Genomic DNA, 11622 nt, shown 5'->3' with positions numbered 1-11622 from the left:
CCATGTGGTCACCTCCGGGGCAGGCGGGAATTGAACTCATGCGGAAGCGGCTTTAGATTCTCAGTGCTGTGCTTTAACCCACTGCGCCACCAGGGAGGGCCTGTGTGTCACATTTTAAACATGTTTTGAAAATATGAAATAATTTAGTATTTTTTTAAAGATTGATTTATTTATGCATACAGAACTGGAGTACAGGCCAGAGGTGCAGGGGCAGTGAGAGAATTCACCAGATTCAGTGGGGAGCAGAATAGGCAGATGGACCATGCACACTGCTGAGGGGAGCAACAGGCCGGCCAGGAGAAGTCGCTGTGCCACGTGGGTCACTTCCTTGGCTGGGGATCAAACCTGTGAACTTGTGCTGAAGCAGCTGCGGCCAGGTTTGTAGGGCTGCGCTTTAATCTGTTGCGCAACCAGAAAGGCCCTAATTTATTATGTTAAAAAATTATTCATTTATTCATACAAGAACTGGAGTACAGGCCAGAGATATGGGAAGGTGAGAGGATTCACCAGAGACAAAGTGGGGAGCAGAACAGGTGGACTGACTGAGGTGAGCAGTGGGTGAGAACAGGAGGGGTCTGCAGCACCATGTGGGTTCTCTCCCCGCCCAGGGATCGAACTTGGGCTGCAGTGGCTGCTGATAGCTGCATAGTGCTGACACTTAACCCCTGAGCCACTGGCGAGGCCCAATTTAAAGTAAAACCATAGCTATAAAATAAGAGGAACTTAAAAAGATGAATATCAGATCTTCCAAAAGAATTTGTTAAGCCCTAGCACCTGTGTTTCATGTTAAATGTAAAAACATTCTGCTCACTTAGAAATCAAAATACATTTTGATACATAATGTTTATTCTTCCTCCAATTTTATTCTTGCTTATCTTCATTTTGGAACTGTAAGTTTGTGAGAAAAGTATACAAATAAAATCTTTGGAATAGCAAATGACAAATTTCAAATTTTTAATAAACAAAAATGTTTTCTTCCCAAATAGTAAATATCCAGAAATGAAAGCACAGATAGTAGTCCAGTATAGGACACTCACAGGAAAGGGTGGTTATATTTGGTGGTAAGGCATTTGTTTGCAGTATAAAGCACAGCACCAAAAAGCAACAGACCTTTGTTATTTGAAAGAGTACAGCTTCCCCCAATTTCCTCAACTGAGCAGAAGCTTACCCTTCATGTAGAATTTTGGCATCCAGAGCAGGCCCCAGGAAAGGTCTGAGCCAGCTTAATCTCTAGGCTGGAGAAGAGTGTTCTCTTCAGCCAGGAGGCAGCCTTTCCATAAAGGGTATGGAGAGCATCCCCAAGTCTTCAGGCAAGCATGGCATCTGGGCTTCTGGGGGCTTCTGGCCAGAGCACTCATCCCAAGGACCTCCTTCCAGGGCCCAGGCAGTCCTATGGGGCTCTGTGGCCCCTGGGAGTCCCTGATCCTCCCCTACTGACCTCCAACTGGACTGGCCTCACCAGGCGCTGCGGGGCCGCAGGTTGGCCCCTGAACAGGGTGAGCCTGGCTGGGGGAAGCTGAGTCTGGCACCCAGGTGCCATCCTGGGGTGCGAAAGGACCTGCCCTGCTGGTCCCCAAGCCTGCCTTGTTTTAGGTTATTTTGATAAAGAAAATAATAGAATGGTGCCCTCCTTGATGGCACAAGGGCTAAGTCTTGGCACTATGAAGCTATCACAGCCACTGCAGCATGAGTTTGATCCCCACCAGGGAGGTGACTCACATGGCGCGGCAGACCTCTCCTGACCTGCCTGCTGCTCCCCTCAGCAGTGTATTTCACTTCATCTGTCTGTTCTGCTCCTCACTCTGTCCTTGGTGAATCCTCTCACCCCCTTCCACCTTTTGGTTTCTACCCCAGTTCTTGTATGCATAAATAAATAAATCTCAAAAAAAAACTATAGAATGGATATCCTACTCATTCTAGTAATTCCTAGAAAAGTGGCATTTGGGGTCTATTCGTGTTCTCTCTCATAACCCTCACTCCATGAGAATATGTGAGTCAGTGGCAGAACTGGCATTTGAATTACAGCTGATGACTCTAGAACCTGTGTGTTGTGTTAGATTATAGTGTCATAGAGAGTACTAGAATGATTTTATGAAAACTAATGCTGTTTTTTTTTTCTAGACGGCCCAACTCCAAAGCTTAAAACTGATGACTACTACTCAGCAATGCAAGAAAGACAGTAAGCTATTGTAGCCTGTCCATCCTCATTCTAGCCACTGATTTGAACTGATAGGTATCTTTGTGCATTTTTTACTTTGTTTTTGCTATCATAGAGGTGAAGTGTGACCATGTGACACCCGAAAATGCATCTTTACATGAGGACAATAACTCTAGTGTTAAAGTAGATGACGTGATTGAAATCTTCATTTCACCCAGCGATGATCAGGAATTTTCTCCTCCGGACTTTCCATCACCTGCACCTCTTCTAAATCCTCTCCAGCCTTTAGGACTTACAAAAGTAAGTCCTACTTTCTTTGAGTACCCTAAACTTATTCAGTACCATCCACCAGATCAGAAGGATGAACAATTTCCTAGACAGAAATGAAGGTCTTTAAGATCACAATCGAACACAAGTGTCATAGCAAGAGAAGTAGATAGAGGGTTGAGATTATCAAGATTGTTGAAAGTAAGCACTGTGAGGGATGCCTCTGTAGAATGGAAAGTCTAGAAAGACAACCAGATGAATAAGAAGCTGAGGAGGATGAAAGGAAAGAGTTCACTTAAGAAGGGCAAGGCATATATAAAGATTGAGTAAGAGGCCCTCCCTGGTGGTGCAGCGGGTTAAAGCACAGCACTAAGAAGCTTAAGCCTCTTCTGCATGAGTTTGATCCCCGTCTGCCCCGGAGGAGATACACATGGCGCGGCAGACCTCTCCTGACCCGCCCGCTGCTCCCCTCAGCTGTGTACTTTGTCAATCTGCCTGTTCTGCTCCCCACTCTATCTCTGGTGAATCCTCTCACCCTCTGCTTCTCTGGCCTGTACCCCAGTTCTGTATGAATAAATAAATCTTAAAAAAAAAGATTGAATAAGAGAGTCCAAATGAGAGACTTACTATTATAAAAACATGACATTAAAAAACCAAGTTGTATAGGAGACATTTTGCAAAGGTGGAGTTGGGAATGGGATAAAAAATGGGTGGGGGTAGTGGTGGGGGAGAAGTGCACTGGACTGTAGTGATGGCACACAGGTGATCTGATGATGGGAAGCCCGCAGGGATTACAACTGATATGGGAAGAGGCACAAAATGATGTAAAAATAAACTATTATATTTAAAAAAAATAAATAAATAACCAAGTCGTGAGGTTGAGTGAGAGCAGGAACTCTGTATTATAAAAAAAAAGAAAATAGGATGGGCATTATTGTAAATGACAGTTCGGACAAGAAGGCTAGGAAATGAAAACAATGCCACACTTTCTAAAAATTGATTGATGCATACAGAACTGGGGGACAGGCCAAAGGTGTAGGGGTGTTGAGAGGCTTCACCCCTCAAGAGACAGAGCGGGGAGCAGAGCAGGCAGAATGACAAAGTACACTACTGAGGGGAGCAGCAGGCGGGTCAGGAGAGGTCTGCCGTGCCACGTGGGTCACCTCCAGGGCTGGGGATCGAACTCGTACTGCAGTAGTTGCCACTAGCTTCACAGTGCTGCACTCTCATAAGTGACTTGCAGCCAGATGAATTGCTGCCATCATGAGGTGGTGACTGAGGGCGGCAGTTGGTAGCTGAGGACAGCACAGTCCCGAGAACCACTGTGCACACCAAAGGCCATTTCTGGGGGACTCTTAAGTGTCCTACTGTTTGCTTAACTTAATTTACTTAACTATCTTAACTGTATCATATAATTGGTGTAGTTGTTTTGATCTTTTTGAGAATAAAAAGAGAGGAAATAAGAAAGCCTTTGATTTAGTCTTTTCATTAATTAAAATTACTAGGTAAATGAGGTTCTTTATCTACTAAATGTGACAACGAATTTTTTTTTAAATAAAATATAGAATTATGTTTTGCTGGAAGACACAATATAGAATTATGTTTTATTGGATGGTTTTTTTGTTTGAGATTTACATATTCACACAAGGACTGGGGTACAGGCCGGAGGTGTGGGGGAGGTGAGAGGGTTCACCAGAGACAGAGTGGGGAGCAGAACAGGTGGATCTACAGAAACACACTGCTGAGGGGAGCAGCAGGTGGGTTAGGAGGGGTCCGCTGTGTCATGTGGGTCAGCTCCCTGGACAGGAATTGAACTCATGTTGCAGTGGCTGGCAATAGTCTGATAATGCTGTGTCTTTAACCCCTGCATCATCAGAGAGGCCTCTGGAGCGATTCAGATTTCTCTTTTGCTAACAGTATTTGTATGTACTGGACAGATGTATATATCTCAAATGAATGAAATCACAGCTTGAGACTCTTTTCTAATAAAGCTGCTTATTGTAGAACCATTATTGAAAGGAAAGATTTCAACAAAGTATGCAGAATGAACTCTGGAAGTTGACTTCTGCTTTCTACATATTATTCTATATTATTTGTATATATAATATTTCCAGCAACATAAACATTTCATATTATTCTCAGGAAACATTATTAACCTTAGAATTCCCAGTTATTAAACATAACATGTCAATTCTAATCTGCAACTCAGAAGCCCCTGACTTGATTGTCCCCTTCTTTCCTTATGCGAATGTTGGATCCTGATTGATAATTGCAGATATATTTAAAGACATTTTTAAAAAGATTTATTAACAAGCCAGAGGTGCAGGGGCAATGAGAGGATTCACCAGAGACAGACTGGAAAGCAGAACAGGCAGATCAGCAAAGTATACTGCTGAGGGGAGCAGTGGGAGAGACAGGAAAGGTCTGCTGCACCATATGAATCACCTCCAGGGCTGAGGATAGAACTCCCACTGAGCGGCTACAGCCAGCTTGCCGTGCTGCGTCCTAACCCATTGTGCCACCAGGATGGGCCTATTTTAAAGACATTTTAACCTTCACTTTGGCTATCAGTTTTATTAATTTTTTTATGCTAGACCCTTTCTCTACTCTTTGCCATCCTATGTGGACAAACATAAAATTAGAGAGATCTGTGTGTTGTTCACAGGGGAATAAAAATGCGAAATTAAAAAAGATAATAATATAATAGTTCATTTTTACATCATTTTATGCCTTTTTCCATCTCAGATGTAATCCCTGTGGGCTTCCCATCATCAAATCACCCATGTACCATCACCATAGTCCAGTGCACTTCCCTCCCCCCACTGTTTTTGATCCCATTCCCCCACAAAATGTCTCTGGTATATAGTTGCTCATTATTACCATTATTTTCTCCCCTGGTCCTTTATACTCCTGCTATGAGTGAAACCATACAGTATTTTTCCTTTTCTTTCTGGCTTATCTCACTAAGCATGACTTTTCCAGCTCCATCCATGTTGCTGCAAAAGGCATGTGTTGGTTTTTTTGATTGCTGAGTAATATTCCATTGTGTGTATGTACCACGTCTTTCTAATCCAGTCATCTACTTTTGGGCATCTAGGTTGTTTACATGTCTTTCCAATTGTAAATAAAGCAGTAATAAACATGGGGGTGCAGGTATCTTTGAATCAGTGTTTTTGTGTCTTTTGGGTAGATACCTAGGAGTGGGATTGCTGGGTCGTGGGGAAGCTCCATGTTTAGCAGTTTGAGGAACCTCCAAACAGTTTTCCATAGTGATTGGACTAGTTTGCATTCCCACCAGCAGTGCAGGAGAGTTCCTTTCTCTCCACATCTTCACCAACATTTGTTGTTGCTAGTTGTTTGAAGATGTGCCATTCTCACTGGGGTGAGGTGGTATCTCATTGTGGTTTTAATTTGCATCTCCCTTATTACGAGTGATGTTGAACATTTTTCATATGCTTTTTCATATGGCCATCTGCATTTCCTCTTTGGAGAAGTGTCTTTTTAGCTCTTCTGCCCATTTTTTGATGGGGTTGTTTATTTTTGTTGAGTTTCGTCAGTTCTTTGTATATCTTTGTGATCAATTCTTTATCACTAGTTGTGTGTGAGAAATTTTTTTCCCCAGTCAGTGGGCTGTCTGTTTGTTTTTTTCGTAATGTCTCTTTTGCTGTACGTCCCATCTGTGTGTCCTTGCCTTCACTGTCACTGCATTGGATGCTGTATGTTGTGTATGTCTTTGCTTCCATGTATCTTTGTTTCCCTTCTTATGTCTAGGTCTTTAATCCACTTTGAGATGATTTTTGTGTATGGTGCAAGGTAGGAATCAAGTTTCATATAAAAATGCCAATTTTAAAATAACATTTTGTACTTCTTCCTTACATCAGCATAGTCCTTCAAAATGGCACTTAATTCAGAATCACATAATGAATCCTTGGTCAGATAAGGATTTTTCTTTTGTAATTTAAAACTTTTCATAAGATTTTTAAAGATTAAAATTTAGAAATATTCTGAAAAAAAATGTGAAAAATGATGTAAAAATAAACTTTTTAATAAAAAAAAATTTAGAAATATTCTTGGCAGAGAGCCCTTGTGGAGGGTTGTGGGTGGGGGGGCTGTGGTGTGACATAAAACCTGAAAGGTGTGATCCTAAACTTCTAAATCATATGCAGTGTTATAAACCAGTGTTGCCTCAATTGAAGGCAAATAAATAAGTTGGAAAGAAAAAGGGAGGTGGTCTTTTAACATCTTGAACTGGTTAAAACTTTAAAAACTTAAAAAAAAAAAAAAGAAGCACATTGCTATAATATTCCAGAAGTGAGTATTTGCATAGACTCAGAAAGGTATATTTTGCAACAAAGTTAGAAAAATATGTGATCGAAAAATTGAATTCCATGTTTTCGTTTTCTCCCCTGCTCTTATTTTTATTTTCCATATTTCAGAGTTTTGTGTAAGTTTGCATTATTTAATTCTACAAATTTAGTATTTTCACAAATATAACATCGCAGGACGCAGTAAGTTCACCGCTCTTGCTCCAAATACATTTTTCCAAATCTCTCTTCTAAGTCCTATGGGTGCCTCAAATTTGATGGGTTCTGAACGGAAGTCACCATTCCTTGTGACATTTTTTTCTTTCCTGGCTCTTGGTCCTTTACTCTGTTTTTTTTCCATCCTAGAAAATGACCACTCAAATCCCGAAAAGGCCCCGCACTCGCCCCTCCCTGGAAATCACGCAGTCCAGCCCCAGCAAGTCCGTGCTTCCAGCGCTTACCCGTGTCCCTACCGCAGAGCCTAGAACCGTAACTCACTCCGTCACCTGCAGCTCTGAGCTGCGCTCTTCCAGTTTTGCTCTCACTCTGTGACACCAAATTGCCACAGTAACCAAAACAGCCCTGCTGATGCATGCTGTGCCTCTGCTCACCTACTGGCCGCTGGCAGGAGGGGAGAGGGCCTGTGCTAGAGGAGCCTGCTCTCTGGGGGTTGTCCCTGATTCTCGGCCATCACCTTCCCCACCACCTTCCCCACACTCTGGCCCGGGGTCCCCACATTACTCCCGTGCTCACATTTGCTGTGTTTCATACCTCGTTTTTTTTTGTTCTTTTTTTGTTGTTTGCTCTTCCTGCCCCTTCTGGAATGCCCGTCACCCCTCCCCTCTGTGGTTTCTCTTTCAAGAAACAGCTAGCTCACTCTTTGCAGCATTTGCTGAGCTTCCCGGGGACAGTGGCATGCTCTGGCCTTTGTGCGCTGAGGTACTTTATTCAGTTCTGCTGTGGACGTTGTGAGTGCGCCTTTCTGTTCTCATTTGTTTCCCTGCACCTTCGCCCCTCCTAAACAGAGGGCAGAATCCATCTGTACCTAGTCCGAGCTGCTCCCAGGTGAGGGCTGTGATCTGACTGATATAGTAAATCTTTGTGGTACTGACTGACTAAGTGGATGAATGAGGCTTACTAAAGTTGGGATTTTGTTTTGTTTTTATAGGAAGGAGCCACAGAGCCAGTCATTGGGAAAAAAGAAGAGCTTGGCAGTGAAAGTGCTCCCCAACAGCAGGCTGATAACTACAACCTGACTCACCTTGAGGGAAGACACAAAGATAGTAGACATGGTAAGTGAATGAATGTCTCTGAACATTGTCCTGTGTGTAAATGGTAATATAAGCAAATCTAAAGTGTAGTTCTAAATATAGCCTCTACATCCTTTAAATAATTTTCTTCCACTAGCTTTCTTCATCTGCATCCCAATTACTACCAACTTTCACTTCCTGAAGATCACCTGCCCTCTGAAGTTCCTTTCTGCTCTCATTTTTATTTAGTTGAAATATTCATGAATGCAGAGAGACTTATATGTGCTGTTTTAAAATATGTGATTTTAAAAAAATGTTTATTTTTACATTATTCTTCATTTTGTGCCTTTTTCCATCTTGGTTATAATCCCCGTGGGCTTCCCACCACTCATTCACCTGCGTGCCATCACCATAGTGCGGTGTGCATTCCCTCCCCACCCCACTTTTGATCCCGTTCTCCCCCCCCCACCAAACCTCCCCCTCCATAAAATGTCTCTGCTATATGGTTGTTCATTGTTTTTCATTTTTTCTTTATTGCAATTGCTTTTCCTCCCTCACCCTGGTCCCTTATGTTCCTATTAGTGAAACCAATTGCATATGCTTTTAAAATGCACATAATCAGCGTTCTCTTGTATGACTCTGACTGCATTTTCTAGACATTATGTCAGCATTAGGATCAGAAGAGGAAGATGTACAGTCACTTTGGGATCTTGAGGTACTGTCTTCTTTTAGCATCATTTTTAAATATAAGCGCTGAACAGTTAAAAGAAGATGCTTTGACTTAATATTGTCACCCCTGTATTTGCCATAGAATTATTTCCTCATAGACTATAACCAATAATTAATAAAATAATTATGTGTTAAAATACTACTACATCCTACAAGACTGCTAATTGGAAAGATTGAATTAATGAAACCAGTATCTAGTACCATAAGACTAAGGCTTCGCTGTCATGAATTAAGTTGATCTAAAAATGAAAGAATTTTTTCCTCGTCAACCTATGGCAAAATTCATGATTCTTTGTTAAACATGATTATGGTAAAACAGCTAGTGATTCAGAGAGAAACAGCTTGTATTGTAGCTTTTGCAACTTGTTTCAAATGATGATGCTTGAGTCTTGAATGTATGATTTTATCTGGATCATCGAGTAGCTCCGCAAGGAAACTTTCAGGACAAAGAAATGCACAAGAAGTGGTGATAAGCCTGTGGGATTATAACAACAACTTGATTGAGTCCTGCATTAAATGAAAGGCATTTTGCATAGTTTAAGTAGAGGGCATTGAGTAGCTGTACGACAGCCACACTTGTAGTAAAGTTCGTATAGTGTAATGATGGCCCACCGTAGGTGACAGGTGTGGAGACGGGAGCAGGCCAGCTCCCTTAGCGAGCGTTGGCTTCTGCATAGCCATCAGCACACATTTGAAGTCAGAAAAGATTTGCCTCCTGGCTTTGTCATGTACTGGCCACAGGATGTTGGATAGTTTGTTGACGTGGTTTGAATGAATGTCGGTGACCGCACTTGTAAACTGATAGACATGCCTGCCATCCAGGTAGGGGTAAGGAGCAGATGTAGTAACACCTGTCAAAGCACTGAGGAAGATCTAAAGGGTACATAGACGATGAAGACAATATGATCACGGTAATATTTAGTGACTTCTAAATATGAGGACATCTCTTTTAAAACCCAAAGGACAGCAATATGAAAAATGGAAAAGCTAAAACAGGCACTTGGATTTCTATTTTGGGGTCTGTTTAGTTTGAGTGGGCTATTATATAAGTGTAATATACAAGCTAATAGAATAGGAAATCTGAATAGTGTCTTTTTCTGGTAAAGAAATTTAAACTGTAGTAAAACAGAAACAATAAAATGTCCTCACGATTAAGATTCCAGTCCAAAAAAAACCTCACTAATAACATTTCCAAACATTTTAGTCAGACATTCTAATTTATTCCTCTGAATAGAGAAAAAAGGAAAATAAGCAATTAATTTTATGATACCAAGCCCTGTTCCAGGATATTTCAAAAAAGAAAACTTAAAGTCCAGTTTGTCTTACATGCTCAGATGCAAAAATCCTCGAGAAAATGGCCCCCAAATTTGGGTTTATTCTGGGAAGGAATAGACTGTTGCTTGATTATAAAATAATGTAATTCATCACATGAATAGCATAAACAGGTAAAAAATCAATCTTGGGTCCTCCCTGGTGGCCCAACAGCAATTCCCCTGCAGGCCAGGGAGCTGACCCACAGGTGCAGCAGACCTCTCCTGTTTCCCTTTGCTCCCCTCAGCAGTGTATTTCAGTAGATCTACCTGTTCTGCTCCCCATTGTCTCTGGTGAATCCTCTCACTGCCCCTGCACCTCTGGCCTGTCCCCCAGTTCTATATGCATAAATAAATAAATCTTTTTTAAAAATCTATCTTGAAAGGTGCAGAAAAAACATTTGACAGCATGTGAGCCCTGTATTTGAATTAAAAATGAGTCCTACTGGACCTCCCTGGTGCGCAAGGGGTTAGGACTCAGTACTGCAAGCTGGCCACTGCCACATTAGTGCGAATCTGATCCCCAGCCCTGGAGGTGACCACTTGGTGCGGCAGACCTCTCCTGACCTGTCGGCTTTTGTAAAAAGTCCTAGAAAATAAGTCTCACTGGAGATTTCCTCCATTGAGAAAAGCATCTACAAGAAACAGTGTGCTCTGTGGTAAATGATAAAAGTGTCCCCTAGAATTGACAAGGGGAGAACAATATTGGTCTGAGGTCACCAGTCCTGTTCACTACATTACTAGAGGTGCGTTTGCTCAGCCACCCCAGACCTGGAGCATTTCAGGATTTGGCAACAGCTCAGGTCTCTGATGTCACACACCCATGTCTCATGACCATTGCGCTCCCGGTGACACAGGCCTCCTTTCTACCTCTGTCTTCTGTTGCCCCAATGTCACTTCACCTCTCTCCATGTATTTCGCACCAAACAGCATGGGAAAGATTTGTCATAGCCCATCAGAAAACCACTGGGCAGGAAGGCAGAACATTTGCATCCCACTGTCCAACAGCGTCACTCCTGTGCATGCCTCGGAGAAATGTACGCCTGTGTGCCAGGAACAATCAGAACAATGTTCATAACAGCACAGGTCTTTTTTATATTATGGAATATGATCTTTTTTTTTTTTTAATGGTTGAATGGGTTATACGTTGTCATACAATAAAGCATACTGTCATCAAAATAAGTTGATATCAGCTCCCATTTATTTATGAAAAGAATAAAAATACTTTAAGGATATGGTAAATAGTCTCTCTCTCTCTTTTTTTAAATAATATAACAGTTTAATTTTACACCATTTTGTACATTTTTTAAAAAATCTCAATTGTAATCCCCATGTGTTTCCCATCACCGAGTCACCTGTGTGCCATCACCACAGTCCCGTGCACTTCCCTCCCCACCCCGCCCTTTTTTGATCCCATTCCCCACTCTACCCCCACAAAATGTCTCTGGTATATGGATGTTCATTATTATTATTTTCTCACCTGGTCCATTATACTCCTGCTATGAGCGAAACCATCCGGTATTTTTCTTTCTCTTTCTGGCTTATCTCACTAAGCATGATCTTTTCCAGCTCCATCCAAGTTGCTGCAAAAGACATGTGTTTCT

The 11622-nt window shown here is 41.9% G+C and overlaps 1 protein-coding gene across 1 annotated transcript in view; it reads left to right on the top strand.

Moving 5' to 3' along the window:
- The window catches only part of LOC101618471 (ankyrin repeat domain-containing protein 26-like), an 85849-nt gene that overhangs the window by 22050 nt on the left and 52177 nt on the right, over positions 1-11622 (top strand). The window contains exons 8-12 of the mRNA XM_012730828.1: positions 2122-2179; positions 2274-2458; positions 7096-7218; positions 7898-8021; positions 8636-8694. Coding sequence (XP_012586282.1) covers positions 2122-2179; positions 2274-2458; positions 7096-7218; positions 7898-8021; positions 8636-8694 — 549 coding nt within the window. The remainder of the gene's footprint in view (positions 1-2121; positions 2180-2273; positions 2459-7095; positions 7219-7897; positions 8022-8635; positions 8695-11622) is intronic.

Source organism: Condylura cristata, unplaced genomic scaffold, assembly GCF_000260355.1.
Source record: "Condylura cristata isolate star-nosed mole 26May11 unplaced genomic scaffold, ConCri1.0 scaffold00029, whole genome shotgun sequence".
NCBI lineage: Eukaryota > Metazoa > Chordata > Mammalia > Eulipotyphla > Talpidae > Condylura > Condylura cristata.
Note: the sequence above shows the minus strand (reverse complement) of the source record. Positions and strands in the feature narration are given on the sequence as shown.